The following is a 21,365-nucleotide window of genomic DNA, read 5'->3' as shown; positions in this document are numbered from 1 at the left end:
CAAGGCCTAGACACGTTCATATATTTTTTAAGGGCCTTAGCTACGAGGTGTAAAAAACGAGTGGGTCAGTTGTGTCAACAGAACAATGTTTTGGAATTTTGGGTCATCAGTGCTCTTCAACTTTGTATTTGTTTGGCTTTTTAACTGTTTTAATCTGAGCGTCACTCATGAGTCGTATGTAGACGATACGGTATGGCGTCTCACATTATAATCCTGGTACTTTTGATAACTATTTACACCACTGGGTCGATGCCACTGCTGGTGGACGTTTCGTCCCCGATGATAACAACAGCCCAGTAGTCAGCACCTCAGTGTTGACATGAATATCAATTATATGGTCATTTATATAAATTTCTTGTTTACAAAACTTTGAATTTTTCGAAAAACTGAGGATTTTCTTACCCCCAGGGGTAGATTACCTTAGCCGTATTTGGCACAACCTTTTTTGGGTCATCATTGCTCTTCAATTTTGTATTTGTTTTGCTTTTAACTGTTTTGATCCGAGCGTCACTGATGAGTCTTATGTAGACGAACGCGCGCCTGGCGTATTAAGTTATAATCCTGGTACCTTTGATAACTATTTACCTAAAAGAAAAATGTCGAAGTCATCAAATCTGTCTTGATTTTACCTCCAATTCAACCCCTTGGCTACAAATTAAATACTCATAAACTTTGTTAGTTCAGGTACAAAAATGAAAATAATGTCAACATTGAAAGTTAAACACGGATAAACCATTAGATTGAACGAATCGATCAACAAAAAATCATTCTTATACAGGAAATAACTATCGTATGAAATCATCCAGAAAAAATCAAATTGCATGTGTTTACTTTTAATATCTATATTTACAATAATATCAGATTATAAGACTTTCGAAGTGTCTTTAGAGGTCCCCTCGATTGTTAATTATATGGCATCTAAACTTGTAAACAAACAAATTGCTGATACGTGTAATCGAGTCTATACATCATTTAAGGTAGTCTCGATGTGCTTTAGATGCACAAATTCAAGTACGGTTTAATGAGTGTTTGGCTTAGGAAGAGCTCACATCGCAGATGTCAACTATTTAGACGGCACCAATTCTTTAAACGCACAAATTAATCTTGTAATATAGAGTGACCTTTAATTATAGATAAACATGTAGTAGAGTTTAAATAAATTCCAAAATGGTGACAACCTATATTCAAAGAGCAACAACTCTCTTTTTATTCAAATGTTATTAACTCACACAGTGCCTAACAAGTGTCACAACTAGGAAATCGTAGTTTGCAAACACGACCAAACCAAGAGTGCATAAATTAAAGGGAATATATTTTTCGCAAAGTACAATATAATGCAATCTACTGTAAAAACAGGTAGTATATTGAATTGTGTTATTACTTTTGCGTTGACGCATTGATAATACAAAAACAAAATTTAACAGTATATTCAATCTAATTAATTAGCAAATATGGCGTCCAATTCTATCAAAAATGTGACATTTAGATAGTCATTTGGTCTGTTTGAAAAACAACGAAGATATTTCCGATAAAGAAACTTGGAGCTGCAGTCTAACATTTTACAAAATAATATGAAAAATAAACAAACCTACGGGTAACAGTGTGTATGAAATTTTAATATTTCCGAAATAGTTTGACAATTTGAATTTCACTTGTTCAAGGTCTATCAGATTAATTGTGCAACTATGTAGTTATTACTGAAATGTTAAACTTCTGTTTAGAATTAATAAACAATGTGTTTGTCGAGATAAAACGTCTGACTTTACAAAGATGCCTTCTTAAATAAAGGAAAGAACCCCTATAACTGAACATGCAGTCTTGGTAAGAAATATCTAAAACATTATTTTCAAATAAGATTTAGGAGATAACTGTATTGTATTTTAAGCTCCGACGGTATCAATTGGGGATTTGATGGTCGCAAATTAAGTTCACTGGCGACGCGTTAGCGGAGACAGTAAACGGGTATTTGCGACCATCAAATCCCCAATTGATGCCGTTGGAGCTTAAAATACAATATTGTTATCTCCATTCTGATGAAACTGACCGAAAAACAACGTTAAAACAAGTAATTAAAATCTGTCATATGCCGTCTGCGCTTGCGCGTATGCCCCATATCATCAATTGTCAATTGATGCCATGTAAGAAAATGACATTATCCAATCAAAATGAACGTTACAAACGTTGTTGCATTATAATTTATCGTTTAATATCTCCGACGTATGTGATACATTGTGGAAAACTTCTTCATTAACAAGAAAATTGCCAACAGATTGTACTTAATTTTAAAAGTAAGAAAACAAGTGTAAATTATAATCCTGGTACCTTTGATAACTATTAACACAAATACCGGACACAAAACCAAATTGAAAGAGGAGGGAAGTCCATTAAACGGACAACATCAAACATTCCTATCAATAGAACAGGCAAACATTCCTGACTAGGGATTTTCCAACAAAACTCCATGAATTGTAAAACAAAAGTGTATAAAGCAATGGTTGATAAACAATTACAAATATCTATACAAAATTAAAAAACTATACAAATCCACAAAGTAACATTTGAACATGATTTCTAACTCTAGTCAATATGATGGCGCACTGAACAAAATAAAAATGCAGATACTAGGTAAGATAGTCACGTTCTAGAACTTTGTATTACAACAAATGTACCTCAAATTGTACAGATATCTGCTCAATGTACTTTTAATCAGTGATTTCCAATTTGAGATGACATATTTAGATTAAGTTCTTTTTTTAAAGCAAAAATATATACAATCTATATGGAATGTGTCCTAACCTTTACAATTTAGATTAATGTAAGTGATTAGAATTTTAATTCAGGCGAAAGTAGTTTACCGATATTCGAATATCGTAAATCGAAAGAAAACCTGAAATACTTCTAAATTCATATACACTGCTTGTTTGTGCCAGCTTGACCCGTGTTCACGACAAAGCACTAAAAGCGTACATAAAGCATGGATTGGTATAATTGATTTCCCATAAAATGATTACCAGAATAATTTGTTGGTTTGTACATGTCGGCAAATAACTTCTTCAAGAAATCAAAATCTTAAAAAAAACAATGGTTATCTCTCTTTGAATGATTTTTCATGTCAGGACAACAGTACCGATTTTGTATTAGTATATGATATAATGCCAGTGGTTGTAAAACTTATCAACAATACCAAACTAATAATTCGCAAACATCATACTCGTGTTTCGTACACATAAGACAACTCAATTGCGCCAGATGTTACAGAGGTTTGTGGGACATATGGAATACATAATAAAAAAATTATCTTCAGCTGTTTTATGTAACTACCTTGTTATATATTTGTCACTTTACATTAAGCTACGTATGTTTTCTGTACGGTGTTGGAAGCTATTTTTCAGAAGATTGTAAATTATATGGCAAACAACAAATCGCACCTAGTCTACCAGGTAAAAGAAATATGAAGACTATCAACTATCTCCAAACAAAACCCAAATTCCACAAATTCAAATATAAAAAATGACAACAACTGTCGTGATTCCTTATTTTCTCGTTCTAACTAATTGAAATATTGCAGCAAATTGTTCTGTGCTTAGAATTCAAAATAACACTAGACACTTGAAAGAATAGATTGATAGTTTGAGTGACACAATATTTTTCTTAAATGTCAGGAAAATGTCAGTTTCATCTTATAGTTCGTTTTTGTGTGTGTTGCATTGTCGGTTGTGTTTTGTTCACTTCAATGTTTCTGTTGTGTCTTTGTTTTCCTTTTATAGTAGTCGTGTTACCCTCGGTTTTAGCTTACAACCAGGATTTGTTTTTTTACAACCGATTTATTAGTTTCGATCTACAGTATACTACTGTTGGCTTAACTTATTTTCCATCAGTATAGTTAAATATGAAACGTATGTGAAAACAACTGTCTTGATAAAAAAATCGAAGAAGTCAAATACAATTCTTTTGTTAAAGGTTTTAGTATGAAAAGAAACTAAAAACTTTGTACTACATTCACTTTTGTTAAATGATGATAAATGAGTCAATTACACCATTATTGTGTTATCTCGAAATTGAAAATGGGATTTATATTTGGGAATATCAAGATATGTAAATGAATTTATAACCGTGTTTGATAGGTTTTTATTTTATTCTATAACAGTTATTTTTTTAACCTCATTAACATTATCCGTGCTAATGTTTCTGTGTCAGTTGCGCATTTCAAAAATACATGTCTTTTTGGTAATGCCGGATGCCAAAATATGTGAACAGCAAAAACTATAAACAGCTCATAACCAACATGAACAAAAATATAACAAAAACGAGCAATGAATCAGAACTATTATTGTACCCTTGTTCTGATTACAATCATTTGCAATTCGTCCCATAGTAATCTTTTTTTTTAATCCTTGAAAGATATTTATACAGTTTTTTTTGCCGTTTTAGGCATTTATACTTCTCGACTACATACATGTATTCAGAAATGTAAACAAGAAAAGTTGGCCTCACAACTTTTTGGAACTTTTGGTCCTCGGTGATCTTCAACTTTGTAGTTGTTATGGTTTTCAAACTTTTTACATCTGAGCATAGTTTTGTGTGGACGGCGCGCGCGTTTGGCGTATAAAAATATTTTTTAACCTGTTACCTTTTGATGGCTATTATTCGTTTGTTTCTCTGTTCAATATTTTCTCCGATTTATCTGTTTATTTATTGTAACCCAGTCATGTAATGTTGCCATTTTAATGTTATAATTAACACTGCCATTAAAACGGGAGATTCAGCATTCCACAAACCAGGTCTCAAACTCCAATTTTTACCTAAAATGCCCTGAACCGAGTCATGAAAATGGCTACTGTTACATTATAGTTCGTTTCTGTGTGTGTTACATTTCGGTGTTGTGTCTCTGTTGTGTCGTAGTTTTCTTATTTGATACGTTTCCCTCAGTTTTAGTTTGAAACCCGGATTAAGTTTATCTCTATCGATTTATGAAAATTGATCAGCGATTTACTACTGTTGCCTTTAGTTATAACCACTGAGAATACTTATGGATCCGTCATTCTGTGTAGTGTGGTAAATATGAATCATTCGTTGTCGAAAATGATCCTAGTGGGACAAATTATCAGGAGAAATAATACATACCAATTTGTCTAATATATAAGTCCTTTTCATATTTTGTTTTGATTGTTGGTCATTTCTTTAACACATTTATTTGACAATTCTTCGTTATTTCAATTAAAGAATGCATAACAAGTTTTATTATGCTTGTATGCCTTAATTTCAGTACATTTATTGAGTTACCATTATTTACATATCTCAGTTGGTGAGAAAGCATATTTATTTTGGCATTATATATAAGATCCCAAAGCTTACAGTAAATTCGTATTTAAATAGGGAATGGAGAAAATATAAGGGAAATTACAGGCTAGCTATTAGTAAGTTCTTATTACTTTAGGTAACTTTCGAGTACTGAGAAGAAGTTAACTTTTACACCAAACGTGTCTGCAATATATTATCCAATAAGAGTACATTATTGATTCCTTTGTATACGAAGGAAATCCTTAAACCATCCAAGCAACGACGTTTTTCGGAAACAGTGGATTATTATAGTTTGTAAAGTAAAGTTTTTATGAAATTGTTATATACTTTTGTAAATATTCATCAAAGATACCGTGTTTTTAATCTTGTTCGCCAACAAAATTCTCATTAATTTTTTTATTTTGTTCCAGGAAGTACTACAGAACAATTAACCATAAGTTGCAATGAAAATACATAAATGTATTGGGATATAATTTTATTGGTTGTAAACATGTTCCTGATAAAAAAAATATCAATACTTTGTTTAACTTGTAATGACTCACATTAAGGTTTATTTCTGTTTAGGATGCGGAAATCTTTACGAACTAATATACTTTTTTGTATGGGTCCATCTGGGTGCGGGAGTTTCTCGGTGCATTGAAGACACATTGGTTGTCTTCGGCTTTTGTCTTCTCTTTGGTCGGGTTGTTGTCTCTTTGACACATTTCCCATTTTCGTTCTCATATTTAAGCAGTTCTACAGAAAGGTAACAGTAGTATACCGTTGAGCGAAACTAATAAATTAATTGAAAACAAATCCAGGTTACAAACTAAATCTGAGGAAAACGCATCAAATATAAGAGGAGAACTACGACACAACAGACACACAACATTTAAATGTAACACACAGAGAAACGAACTATAATATAACAATGGCAATTTTCCTGACTTGGTACAGGACATTTTAAGAAAAAAAATGGTGGGTTGAACCTGTTTTTATGGAATGCCAAACCTCCCGCTTTAATGGCAATGTTAGATATAACATAAACATGATAGCATTTCATGACAGGAATACAATAAAAAAAATGGGAGAAAATATAGGACAGAGAACCTAACGAATAGCTAACAAACGGTGCCAGGTTTAAATTTTTAAAATACGCCAGACAAGACTAATTAGTGACGCTCAGATGAAAAAAAAATTGAACGCCATAAAAAGTACAAAGTTGAAAAGCACTGAGGACCAAAGGTTCCGAATAGTTGTGACCAATACGGCTAATGTGTTCTGCCTGCGATAAGAACAAATCAAATTAGACCGTTGGTTTTCCCGTTTGAATGGTTTTACACTAGTAATTTTTGGGCCCTTTATAGCTTGTTGTTCGGTGTGAGCCAAGGCTCCGTGTTGAAGGCCGTACTTTATCCTATAATGGATTACTTTTTAAATTGTTATTTGGATGGAGAGTTGTCCCATTGGCACTCACACCACATCTTCCTATATCTAAGTTTTATTTGGAATAACTCATACTTTTGCAAACAGTAAATTATAAAGAATGATTATACAATAGATATACATGATAAAAGTGAAAAGTGGTTACTGACAACAGAATTAAAATAGATACATTACATAAAACAACCGAAACTACCACATAGAATTACACAGCCGAGTTAGACAAAGCCATCAATGCACTTCATGACGTCATATTTACAGATAGAATAAAAATGAATTGAAGATAAGAATTGCAAGACTGATAAAACATTTAATAGATAACAATGAAAATTACAATTATACTTATTAAAATCAAATAGAGGTATTAATTAGATAACTAATTGTATTGTCGGTGTTCCTTCTGAATCAAACTAAAAACCAAATATACCGAATAAATTTTGTTGATCCAAACTAAAATCTCATAAATAAACTGGATGAATAATTATCGTTACCATAACACACGAATGCAACAGAAAAAAAATTACAACTACAAGCTTTAAGACGTTTGACAAAATTTTATGAGAGTAGCAAATATAACATCAAAACTAAATACATATATTTGGGATGGAAAAGTACCGTGATACTTCTTATAGCAATGCGAATTCACACTCAGCAGAACAGTCACAATCGGGAATCAGTCACGTTCGGATCAGACGACGACCACAAACTAGCACGTGGTACAAACGTGAGTAAGTTAGAACCATCCATAACTATTCAATGATAGAACTATCAGAATCTTGTGTGTGATAGATCTGTTGACAACTGTTTAAATGTTAGAATCTGGGCGAAATCGTTTCTATGTTAGATGTTCTAAACATTTGAAGAGAAGGGTTCTTGGGAAAGTTTTCAGAACATTTATCTTGACATTTCATATTGTATTATTAGAAAGATTAGATTTAATCCAATCTGTACATTTAATTCGAGAATTGTCGTCTTTTTAGTTAGATCAACTTGATGGGATATTAAAAATGATTTCTTATATTTTCTGTTATATATTACTGACAAGAAATGATATATACAGTTATAACTATATAACTGCTAAACGTCATTTTGGTTCACTCTGTCGTTAAATTTTCTTTAACTTAAAAAGTAATATCACAAAAATACTGAACTTAGAGGGAAATCAATTCGGAAAGGCCATAATCATATTCTGTAATGTCACTTTCTGTATAGATTTGGAAGGCATGACTCACTAGTTGTTCCGGTTTGATTTAAACTGCAGATGGAACAAAATAATATTTTTCCTACATTAAAGAAATATTAATCTTCAAATATTCAATACTAGTGCTTATATTTAACATAGTAGGATAACGAAACTTCTGTAAATATAAAGTATGTTAATGTTATAAAATATATTGCAATTTTGACAGGGATAGGGGTAAATATTGAGTGGGGAAAATCGTGCAGTTAGAAACACAATTTAACTTGCATATATGTAAATTTGCACATTCGTTTGTCTATTTTGTAAACAATAACGATCAAACCATTTGCCTGATATGTAAATAGAAGATCACTTTAAGGCAAACCCTTTAAGAATAATGACAACTTTAAAAATATTTGAATGTTTCCAAAACAACTGTCGGTTGTGTCGTATATCATAACTTTCTAGTTCAACATAACATTGAAACTTTGTATTTAATCTTCTTAAAATCGTACATGTGAGACTGGTATATTATTACAATCCACTTAACACCGTTTCCAAGTTTTATTTGCATTTCAATTCAGAGGTTGTAAGTGATTTTAATGCTGATCCAGTATTAAGATAAATTATTGTTACTATTTTTTCATTATTTTAAATAACGTAACGTCTGAATAAACAATTATGTATGTGATGTTGTGGAGAGCAACGGTGTCCTTCTGTCATACTTTATCTTATTAATATGTCATGATACAATTTATCAAAACTGATTCAAATTAGTCAAAAATTATTGACTTAAACAATTAGACGAACAGGTGTAGCTCTGTTTAAATTTGTATATTTTGAACCATGTGTATATCAGTGTTTTATGGTAAACATAACATTTTCATTTCCTTTACATTAATTTTTATTTTTAAATACATTCTTATTCTTAACTTGATTTTGTATGAACCAGCACCATTAAATGAAGCATTTAAACATCAAGTTATTTTACCTCATTTGATAAACAGTCACATAATGATAACTAATTTTTACATCAGCATAGATTGAATATCATTATTGTTGACATTTTATGCATTGTATACACACACACTGAAAAACGGGTTGAATGGTTTCCCTAGCCACTTTGTTATATGTTTGCTCTTATACTTAGCAGTAAATTACTAAATTGAACCCATTTGAAAATAATTTTTGATTTCAGAAATATTAGGTTATGAGCGTTTCTACTGAAAATAAAACCAGAAGGCTCTTTTGGGCGAGCGATTTGTTCACTTTTTTACTATGTTGATTAAAAGATGAGCATCTTAACTTAGAATCAATGACATAACAGTACATGTTTAAGGGAATTACAAAAGTCTGGTAGCCATGGCAACATATAGTGATTGATGTTTTAGTTATATTTATTTGAATTTTGTTTTGTTTGTTTTTATTATGTTTTTTTTTTTTTTTAAACGTATGTTGTTTCTTTGTTTTGGTACTGTTTCAAATGCAATACTTGATTCAGTATTCCTTGCAAAGTACGTAAGGCGAACCTAAAATATAAAAGGACAAAGCCTAATGATTGCCAGAGCAAACTTTTTATTATTGTATAATCATATGTTAAATTATATAGTAATCATAAAATTGCAATTTAAAGGAGAAACAAAATACTAGTATATTGAAAACGTTATAAAAAAACAAAAGCTAATTTATTTTACGTTATACATAATAAGTATATGTACAAGCCATTTCATCTACATCCACACATATAGAAATATAAACAGAGTATATGTATTATTTGTCGTCAACTGGACAAATAGGATTTAGATTTTCAATTAAATCAAAAAGAAAAAGAAAATATAGTTCTATATGTAATCATCCGTTAATCGAATAGTTGCTCAAGATAATTGCATCATAACTCATTTCTTTTATTTTAAATGTTCTCACTTAGCCCCAGCATGTTAATTTAACCATGCATTTGGTTTTCCAGTTGGTGATGGTCTTGGTTTTTGTGGTAAAGGTTCTACTTCTGGCTCAATTGTCCTTTTGTTGTTACCTCTTTTTGTACATCTGAAAGTGATTTGACTTGAATGATAATTTTGATTTTAAATATTTAAAGAAAAATGTACTGACATCTAAAAATAAACGTGCTAAAAATTCATAAGTCTGTGAACACGCAGTGTCAATTAACATGGTCAGGGGTCATGTGAACAAAACTGTACTAGAACAAGAACATGTTTGAATATAATCTTTGAGTATGTTACTCTAGTCAGTCAAACGACTTATACTCATGCATTTGAATAATATGGTTATATGATTAGGTACCATGACAGTCCTCTGAAAGATCAGTTTAATCATAATTGATATTAGAAGTTATGGTATGAGTTCTAATGATACAGCTCTCCAACCAAGTCATGATGTGTAAACTAAATAAAATAAAGGTCAAAGTACGGTCTTTATCACGGAGCATTGGCTCTCATCGAACAATAAGCTATTTGGGGTTCAAAATAAGTATTTCGTAATGTTTGAAGAAATAATTTCATCTACAATCCATTTACTTAGTAATTTTCGAAAAACTATTTTTTCATGCCAGGAATAGATTATCTAAGCCGCATTTGGCACAAGTTTTTGGAATTTTTTATCCTAAATATTCTTCAACTTTGTACTTGTTTTGCTTCATAATGTTTTGTATCTGAACGTCACTGATGAGTTTTATGTAGACGAAACGCGCATCTGGTGTATTAAATTATGATCCTGGTACCGTTAATAATAATGTTGTCTACCGTTTGATGAATAATCACTCTTTTAATATTATTCTTAATCTATATCACGACTGAAAATTTATATATTTGTTTAATTAAAGCTAAATACATCGCCAAGTTTTAAGCAGAAAATGACACAAAATCTATAAGCATGTGTGTGTTGACATTGTATAGTACTTACATTGAAATGCACCAGAAACAACAACAACCTGTCAGACATAAGGCCAAAGCTGACAAGGATATGAAAATGACAGCCCATGTCTTCACTGCAACAAAAACATGTTGATTATTAGTTGCAGCAATTTTGTATCATGTTTTCGATTTAAAAAAATAAAAATAAAAGCATGTTGTAAAGCAAATCACATCTTTCATTGATGGCATATTCCTTGTATTTTATTATATATGAAAAAAGTAAAATAAAAAAAAATACTGAACCCCGAGGAAAATTAAAATAAAAGCTAATTTAACACATCAAACGAATGAATAACAAACATCAAATGTCATATTTCTGACTGGGTACAGGAATTTTCTTATGTGGTAAATGGTGGATATGACAGTCGCAAACAATTAAAATTATTTTGACATCGATGTGTGAAAATAGACGTTCCCGAAAAATTAATGATTTATGATATATAATCAAGTAAGTATTTTCAATAATAGTGTGTCATGACACTTTTTTTTTAGAGATATTCATTAAACTTACATTTTGTACACTTTTTTCCAAGAAAGAAAATCATACATTCACAATGAAAATCATTTACTCTGTCAATACACTGTCCATACTGACATGGATAATTTTTACATTCATCTGTATCTGTCAAGATAAATCATCAATTTAGACCCCTTTCTGTAAGATAAATGTTCAAAAATTTCTACTTTTTACACGAACAAATGATACAAGGATTACCTGACTTTGAATTTTAACAGAAAATTCCAGTGCCCTCGTCATCTATAGTATCAGTATAGATGCAATATATAAAATTGCCTACTTTAATTTGTTGTTATTTATATATATATATGAGATCACCAACTGTTTTGGTAGCGTGCTTGTTTATCAGTCTAAAGGGGGATCTGGAATATTCTACTGATATAATTTCACGCATGAATTCCCATGCACACGAAAAGTTTGTGCTGTATATTCACTATATTTATTAATATTTTGATTGATTAAAAATGTTAAATTATTGTATTTTTGTCGCTCAAAGATATAATCGTCATTTATGTATTGTTGAAAAGCTCAAAATGACATTTCACTCAGTATCACCATTTTCCCGCCAAAATTTTTGTTTTTCCTTACTAGTAACCTATTTGCTAATTGTTTGAAGCTACATTTCAGCTTTTTATATTACAGTTCTGTACCAAGTGCTACAGACATTTTTGATATTCCGATAAGAATATGTCAACACCATTATTTTACCTATTACTTCATTGAAAATGGTCCCTCTTGCATACCTTGTTTAAAAGTAAAAATATTAGCTTATATGCCCCCCCCCCCCCTCTTTCCTGTTTTTTTTTTACTCTTGTGTTTGAAAGTCCCTTTAGTATATTTCGCCTCTCTATTACGTATAAAGACATAAGTGTTTTTTGAAAGGTTGTGTACAATAATGCTCTTTCATAGTGCATATCTGTAATACTTACTACTTTGACAATTCTTTCCCTCGTAACCAGAATCACAAAAACAAAAATACCGGTTACCCATGGAAAAGCAAGTTCCGTGTTGACATGGATCACCAAGACAACTATACATCCTATTCATATTCCCATTTCCATTCGGCGAATTGTAGGAAATGTTGCGGGTGCCTATTGAATAAATTGTAAAGGACGATGTAATCACTTTAAAATTGAACATTCAAACCTTAAAAAAATGAAAAATAGTTTTATGATTTAAAATAACAAAACATTATTCCCTACAAGAAGCATTTTTGGGTTATTGGAGTAAGAATAATTATAAATAAAGTTGTGTCATTGTTTTTGATATCCTGTGTTGTTAGTCGGTGGTCGAATATGTTCGCTATTGGTCTGTAGTTTACTGTTGTGTTGTATTATATTATTGTTTAATTGTGCGTTTCTCTGTAATAAATGTTCTTGTGAAATCTATTAACATTGCCATAAAGCGGAATGTTTGGCTAGTCAATACCTAGATTCAACCCACTTGTTTTGTAAAATGTCCTGGTCCACTTTAGGAGGAACATGGCAGTTGCTATCAAATAGTTTGCTTCTATGTATTAGGCATTTGATTTTATTGCACTTCAGTGTTCCTTTTGTTCCTATTGTTTTCCTCTTAAAGTTTTTGTGTTTCCCTAGGTTTAAGTTTGAAACACATTTATTCTCTCTATCGATTTTTACCTTTGAACACTGGTATTCTATTGTTGTCTCCATTGCGGCATTTTGTATTGAAATTTACCTAGTCGTTTAAATTTGATTACTGAGGGAGCTGATTGAGTGAACTTCACATTGATTATTACGAAGCTAAGAACTAAACTTAATAAAGATTGTAATACATTCACAAATGACGAGCAACTAACTAATGATGTTATTCGTATTTGAAAAAACTTGCTTAAATGTATTTATTTCATTTATTTTTTTATTTATTTTTTTGTTTACCATTGACATAATTAGTTATGCATGGGGCCGATCTAAACGCATTTGTATTATTAAAACATCAAAATATGCACATACCATGACTTCCTTTTCCACTGTGAGAGTAGTAAGATAGAAAATTGGTTTTTGAATGCGCTCCATTAGTTATAGTTTGGTGACCCACAAATAAATTCGTCTGCTTTGCAATTGTTGTCCTTTGACCATTTTGTGCTTGAAGTGCTGATGGAATAGTCGTTTTCACTAGTCTTACATTGCTGACCTGCACTGTCCTTCCATTTGATATGTGTGTTGTTTTACCGAAATATGTTCCTAGTTGTGCTTTCGTACTTATAAACGTATTGACATCTAGTGGACGCCTTTGAACCGGTTTTACAGTTGTTGTTCTTGCTAATAATGTACTTTTTGAAACCGAAAAGACATGCTTCCACACTGATGTATTAAGACCATTTGGTTTTTTGGAAGTTGATTTCAATTGAGAATTAACGACGGTTTGTAATTTTACCAATTTAGATATTTTATAAGAAGGAAGTACAGTTGTAATAGATGTTGTCTGTCTTTTTAAAACATTACTTGGATTACTTGTTGATGTGGTTCTTGGCGTAATCGACTTAATTGTTGATAAAGTTAATCTGGTATTTGAAGAAGTAACTTTTTCAAAGTGTCTAACCGTTGTTAATGCCGATGTCGAATTTGTTGTAATTGGTGTAAACAATGTTTTCGATTTTGTCGTTGGTATTTTCAGTTTGGTTGTTGGTTGTGTGGGTGGTGTAGTCGTCAGTTGGGTTGTAAAGGCAGTTGACGGTCTTGTTGTTCCTTTTGTTGTAGTCATTGCGGCCGATGCTGTAGTTCTCGGTATTATTGGTGTAGTTATAGTTTTTGTTCGCTGTACAATTTTGGTTGTTGGTGAAACTGAAATATAAAATCCTTAATCGATCTGAATACAATACGTAATGATCATCCACTTTTATTTTTTTTTCTATCTGATGAGTTTAGCACTTTTCAACTGATTTGTATAATTCGTTTTTATGTTTTACTGTTATACCACTGTTCCAGGTTAGGGGGAGGTTGGGATCCCGCTAACATGTTTAACTCCACCATATTATTTATGTATGTGCTTGTCCCAAGTCAGGAGCCTGTAATTCAGTGGTTGTCGTTTGTTTATGTGTTACATAATTGTTTTTTGTTCATTTTTTTTACATAAAAAAGGCCGTTAGTTTTCTCGTTTGAATTGTTTTACATTGTCTTATCGGGGCCTTTTATAGCTGACTATATGTGGTATGGGCTTTGTTCATTGTTGAAGGCCGTACGGTGACCTATTATTGTTAATGTTTGTGTCATTTTGGTCTTTTGTGAATAGTTGTCTCATTGGCAATCATACCACATCTTCTTTTTTATATAAATATAGATTTGTTTTTCATTAATTCTAGCGGTATTGTTAATGGTAATTCTGATAAATAGAATTTGAATGGAAGTGGGGAATGTCTGAAAGGGATAACAACCCGACAAAAGAGCAGAAATTAGAAGGAGGCAAACAATGAATCTTCAAATAGCGAGCAAATCCCACACCCGGACGCTTACTTAAAAAAAAGATCCCTAGAAAATAACACAACATTTAACACAGCGATATGTGTCGATGCCATTTTCCCACCGGCAGCGAGTAAAATATTGTGGAATTATATTTTATTATTTTTATTTTGTTCAGCACCTTGTTAACCTGAACAAACTATACTCGCCAGTAACTTATTAGTATTGGTGCGATGAGAAACAACTTAATGCACGACAGAAAATTTGCAAATATGTTTTTTTTTATATTCCAAATAGTAATGACAACCTGGTGTATCCATACTTAATGATTGACAATTAAATTATACTCATTTGTATACGAATATTTAAATTTTAAAACTATACAAAACCAACACTGACCTGATTTTATTGTTACTATTTATTATGGTAATTGTTGGATAAATTATGTTTTGAATTAATTGAATATTCTTGAACATTTATAATATTATCATCAAAATGGCAGATAGCACCCAACTTGAACGGGCGTGGCACAACATTCATGAGACGCAACGTCACTGTGTACATCAATAATGCTGCCGAAAAAGAAACAAATGTTTTGATGAAATCGAATTTTTACAGGATGAACTTGGAAGCTATCGTGATTGCTAAGGACTTTCTTTGAACTAATAGGTTCGTCATTCATTTCAAAACTCTGTGGACAAATAAAGAAAAAAAAATGCTTATATTGTAAAGCAAAATCTACCTGTTAAATCCATTTTCGGACTATAAACTACTTATATCGCAAAAGTTAGAGTATTCCCATGTGCTTGTTTTCATTTATCTGTGTAATTCGTGAGCGCTATTCGAATTCAAAATATATGTAAAGTAGTTTTTTTACTGACACACGACATAATTAAGTATAAACATTTCTGAATTTTATCCAATGGAACAAAAGCTTTGATGGTTGCTAGGCAATTATATTAGACCGTTGGTTTTCCCGTTTCAATGGTTTTACACTAGAAATGTTGGGGCCCATTGTAGCTTGTTGTTTGGTGTGAGAAAAGGCTCCATGTTGAAAGCCGTACATTGACCTATAATGGTTAACTTTTTGTTAAATTGTTATTTGGATGGAGAGTTGTCTAATTGGCACCTTTCTCATAGGATCTATACAAAGGTTAATATAGTCTTGAACCCAATAAATGGTTGCTATGAGATTATATCAATAAAGGTCGTTGCTACGCATTTTTGTATTGACCTTGACTCCTATTATTTAACCTTGTTATGAATAATAAAACGTAGCCTTCTGACTGTTTTCCCTGTCTAATATATGTTTCAATTTATTGCTATGTTTGACAAAATCTAATAATTACAAAAAAAACTTTGTTTAAACTTAAGATCATTGATAATTTGAGCATTGCTCCAACCTATTTCGCAACATTTTTCTCATATTAAGGATAATAAAACATATTTTAGTAACAAGGTCAAAATAACAAAATTAACCAAAATATAGACATGAAATTTCCAATAGCAACCTTGACCAATACATTTCGATGTAAATAACTACTTAATATTAGTGACTTTTGATATCAATGAAAATGGGTCTAAACGCAATTATATCATACAATATTTAGGTTATATCAAAATCATCAAAATCATGAGTCGTTCCATATTATTGAACTGCATTAGTTCAACTGGACTTCTTTTCTTTTCGATAGAGTCCACATAGGCCTCTTAAATTGGAAAAAAAAACGTATTACATAAACCTATTTGATTGCACTCATCAGTAGTAAAGTAGGCATCAGTACATTGCCTCATTTTTATCACGTTATTTCTTTTCTTTCAGTATTTGCTTTAGCTTTCCAAATAAATGATTTCGTGAAAATGCATTTCTTAATTCAATACAAATATTTGTCTTTGAAACGTGAATCTTAGTTATTACCCGTTGTTATACGATGTTTTATAACAAAACGTTGTTGTGGGTAAACTGTTTTAAAATTATGTAAAATAATATTGTTCATTTAGCAAGATTATATAAGTCGATGTAGCAATAACCTAGCATTGGTTTAAATCAATAAAATTCGAATATTTCCATACCTTTTTCACAACATACGCCGCTGTACTCAGATTCGCATTTACATTGATGCTCCTTGATGTTGTACTTTCCATGTATACAGTGAAATCCACAATATCGTTTTTCTTCAGCATTTGACTCATACCAACTAAGTGTTAGGTTGCAATGATCTAAACAATTCTGGAGTGTTTTTGGATTCACTGTATCATCACAGCACATATATTTCTGTCTTATTTGTTCTCCGCCTCCGCACGTAGCGCTACAAGAAGACCACGGAGCCCATTTTTCTATGTCGCATGCTTTGTATCCATGTTGGCATTTACTGTTTACAACATATATATAACAGAAAATAAGACCTATGGTACGTAAATGAGTTAGATAATTCATGAACGTTATGTTAGATAGCTAAATCCACGTTTATCATCAAAATACGTACGCGATCATTATCAATTCGCAATCGATGATTGTCTTTAAATATACACCTCTCAATCAATGACCAAGGGTCGTTTGATATTGATTTTTTTATATAATGATATGCTTCAAAAAAGATGCGAATGATACCAGAGAATATTCAAACTCATAAGTCGAAAACGAATAACTAAAAAAAACAAAGACAAACGAACGAACTATAGTACACAAAACACTGACAATTTCAAACGTGTTCCTCAGTCTAAGGCAGCCTTTTACAAAGGAACTGTTATGAACATCCTTATAAAAATATATAACCACAAACTGTTATTGTATATGCAGTATAAATTATTAAAGTATTGATATGATAAAAGTGAACAAAAGCCAGTATAAGATTTAAAGTGAGGCTGTGACTCACATAGGGAACGACCACTTGATATCAAGAATTAAATAACAAAAATACTGATCTGAAAATTCAAAAAGGAAATTTTCTAATCAAATGCCAAAACAAAAAGCTCAAACACATCAAACAAATGGATAACAACTGTCATATTTTGATTTGCTACAGGCATTATAGAGCAGCCGTGAAGAAGGATTTTTTGTTACGGATTGAATCTTCATTTTTATTTCTTGCTTTGTATGTGTCAGACATCTGTTTGATACGCCATTGTACAGAATGTTTGTTCAAACGAGAAACTGTTCAACTAAAATGTAACAAAAGCATAACCTAAGGCCAGTATTGACAAAAAATCTATACAAATACATTTTAAGAAAATATGTAATTTTTATGAAATCACCTAGACAAAAGCATGAAGATATAATATTTTCACTTAATTCTACACTGTTTGTCATTACTTTGAACATATTAATGTCTGAGTCAACAAATATGTATGTGGTGTTGTTTAGAGCAACAAAAAAGATTTTTAACATTTTACCTAGTTATACATTTGTCATGATATTGTATTTTAAAATAGATTTATGTCGATCAAAATAGTTGACACGCCGGTATATATAAGTTTTTGTGAAATATTTTATTTCTGTAATATTCACAGATATTAAAAGAAATATGCTAAATAACATGGTCGGGTTACGATTTCTTTTAATTATATGAAGTTAAATACGCGTAATTAAAAAAAACTCATTTTGCATGCTAATAGGTTTTTTTTTCAGTATGGAAGTTAATAATGTATGATTGAACTGTTTGAAAATGTATATATTACGATTTCCAGACTCTCATACGTCAGAACATTCTCGGACTTAATATAGAACTGAGGAGACCAGGGAAAGATTTGCAATCACTTTATTTGGTATGCATAAAACAAACTGGTCGTTGCAGAGCTTTATTAACAAGGATTTAAGATGTAGTTTCAGAATTAGTTCTGCATGTGCATGTGTCGTATTTGTACCACGCGTTTGAAGTACAAAAAAAAATCATAAAAATACTACACTCCGAGGAAAATTCGAAAAGAATAGACCCATATAAAATGGCAATATTAAAAGCTCAAACACATCTAACGAATGAATAACAAATGCCATCTTCCTGACAGGCAATTTCTTACAAAATTATAAACCCGACATCTTTGACGGTTACTTTTTTTAAATGACTGATATTGGAAACATATCTTCTAAATCATGTCAGTTAAATTACTTGTGAGTTGACGATACACTCGAAGAATAACACTCAACTAGCAGTATAGTTAAACAATCGCTTATTTTTTTACATGGGCCTGCTACTCACTTCGTTAGTGAACATCATCTAGGCATTTGAAAGCTCTGGCGTGTTTGAGCTATTGATGTTTGCTATTTGATTAGAGACTTTCCGTTTTGAATTTTTTGTCATAAGAATATATCTTGATAATTGAAAGCAACATTATTTCTTTTCGGTGTTTCTATACTCTTGGTGTAATAGCTTCCTTATGAGCAGCATCACTGTATCAAGGATATCATAATAAGAAGTACAAGCCCGAGAATATCGTGTCAATTGGAAAATATATACTCCATATGCAGGCGCTGCTGAAATGTTGCTACATAGAAACGGAGAGTTTACAGTTAAGAAGCAAAAATCATCGCTTGTGTCGTAAAGATTCTTATTTTCAACCGATTCTCAATGTCAATTTATAAATGCAAGTCAAAATATGTAGCAGAATTAACTGTATCTGTTGTATCCTTTATCTCGAGGTTGATTGGATAGATGCGTTCAGCATTGTCACTAAATTTGAATTATTTAGCAAGTGAATATCATCTTTATAGCGGAAAGTAAAATTAAATGATACTGGAAACTTCTTTTCCTTCTTATCAAGAAATGCATGTTTGAAGTCAGCCTCATAACTATGATAAGAATAAAGGAACAAGTCGGCAAAAAGAGGGACACAGTTGGTTCTCGTAGGAATGCCGATAGATATAGGAAGATGTGGTGTGAGTGCCAATGAGACAACTCTCCATCTAAATTACAATTTATAAAAGTCAACCATTATAGGTCAATGTACGGCCTTCAACACGGAACCTTGGCTCACACCAGACAAAAAGCTAAAAGGTCCCCAAAATTACTAGCGTAAAACCATTCAAACGAGAAAACCAACGGTCTAATCTATATAAAACACGTATAAATAACATAAACAAACGATAACTACTGTACATCAGATTCCTGTCTTAGGACAGGTGCAAACATTTGCAGCGGGATTAAAAGAGGGACGAAAGATACCAAAGGGACAGTCAAACTCATAAATCTAAAACAAACTGACAAAGCCATGGCTAAAAATGAAACAGACAAACAAAATAACAATAGTACACATTACACGACATAGAAAACTAAAGAATAAACAAGACAAACCCCACCAAAAACTAGGGGTGATCTCAGGTGTTCCGGAAGGTTAAGCAGATCCTGCTTCACATCTAGCACCCGTCGTGTTGCGTATGTGATATCAAATCCGGTAAATAGTATAATTCGGTAGGTCACATTCATGAATGGGAAGTGGATTGTAGTTACGACGTAAGGAACATATCCGATATCATTTGTGAAACGGTTATTCCATAACAGTCAACCAACTCGTGATGGTGAAGAATACTACAGATACAGTTAAGTCGGCTTCATATTTTGACTTACATCTAGAACTTGACCATGAGGGTCGGTTGAAAACAAAACTTTACGACAAAAGAGATTATTTCAGCTTTCCAATTGTGAACTTTCCATTTCTAAGTAGCAACATTCCAGCAGCACCTGCATACGGGGTATATATCTCCCAACTGATACGATATTCCCGTGTTTGCATTTCCTATCATGATTTTCTGGATAGAGGTGTGTTGCTCACAAGGAAGCTTGTAACCCAAGAGTTCCAAATGGTGAAGTTTAAATCATCCCTTCGTAAATTTTACGGACGCCATCACGAGTTGGTTGACCGTTATGGAATAACCGTTTCACACATGATAACGGATATGTTCCTTACGTCGTAACCACAATCCCCTTCCCTTTCATGAATGTGACCTACCGAATTAGACTATTTACCGGACTTGTAATCACATAAGCAACACGACGGGTGCCAGATGTGAAGCAGGATCTGCTTACCCTTCTGGAGCACCTGAGATCACCCCTAGTTTTTGGTGGGGTTTGTGTTGTTTATTCTTTAGTTTTCTATGTCGTGTCATGTGTACTATTGTTACTTTGTTTGTCTGTTTCATTTTTAGCCATGGCTTTGTCAGTTTGTTTTAGATTTATGAGTTTGACTGTCCCTTTGGTATCTTTCGTCCCTCTTTTAAACATTAAACGTTTTAATGGTACCAAACCTTCTATTTTTTTCTGAAACAATAGCATAATATCACAACATAGAAAACCACACGATAAAATATCAATTGGAAGGCTTAACTAAATCAAAAAACATAAATTAACACGATAGTTTGTTGAAAACAACGTCTTTCAAATGTAACAATATCGTCAATCAAGAAATCAAGCATCTTGATAATGCCAGTTTCAGATAATTTTTTGTTTGAATCAGAGTGATTTGTTTATAAAGTAGGATGTATTCCTTCCTAAGACAAGATACTTGGCCTTTTTTTAATGAAACAATGCAATACCAACTCTGTCAACTTGTCTCTTAGTTTACAATTGGAAATACTTGCGTAAATTGTAGAAAAGTCAAATGTTTTA

At 31.9% G+C, this 21,365-nt stretch overlaps 1 protein-coding gene across 1 annotated transcript; it reads right to left on the bottom strand.

Moving 5' to 3' along the window:
* Window positions 1–13,303: 13,303 nt before the first annotated feature.
* LOC134697914 (mucin-17-like) lies at window positions 13,304–16,881 on the bottom strand. Its single transcript, XM_063560234.1, has 2 exons — window positions 16,840–16,881; window positions 13,304–14,151 (listed from the first exon to the last, which is right to left on the bottom strand). The coding sequence occupies exon 2, from the start codon at window positions 14,069–14,071 to the stop codon at window positions 13,304–13,306; it is 768 nt and encodes a 255-aa protein (XP_063416304.1). The 5' UTR covers window positions 14,072–14,151; window positions 16,840–16,881.
* Window positions 16,882–21,365: the final 4,484 nt, after the last annotated feature.

Source organism: Mytilus trossulus, chromosome 1 (assembly GCF_036588685.1).
Source record: "Mytilus trossulus isolate FHL-02 chromosome 1, PNRI_Mtr1.1.1.hap1, whole genome shotgun sequence".
NCBI classification, from domain to species: domain Eukaryota; kingdom Metazoa; phylum Mollusca; class Bivalvia; order Mytilida; family Mytilidae; genus Mytilus; species Mytilus trossulus.
This window is presented reverse-complemented; position numbering and strand designations above follow the sequence as displayed.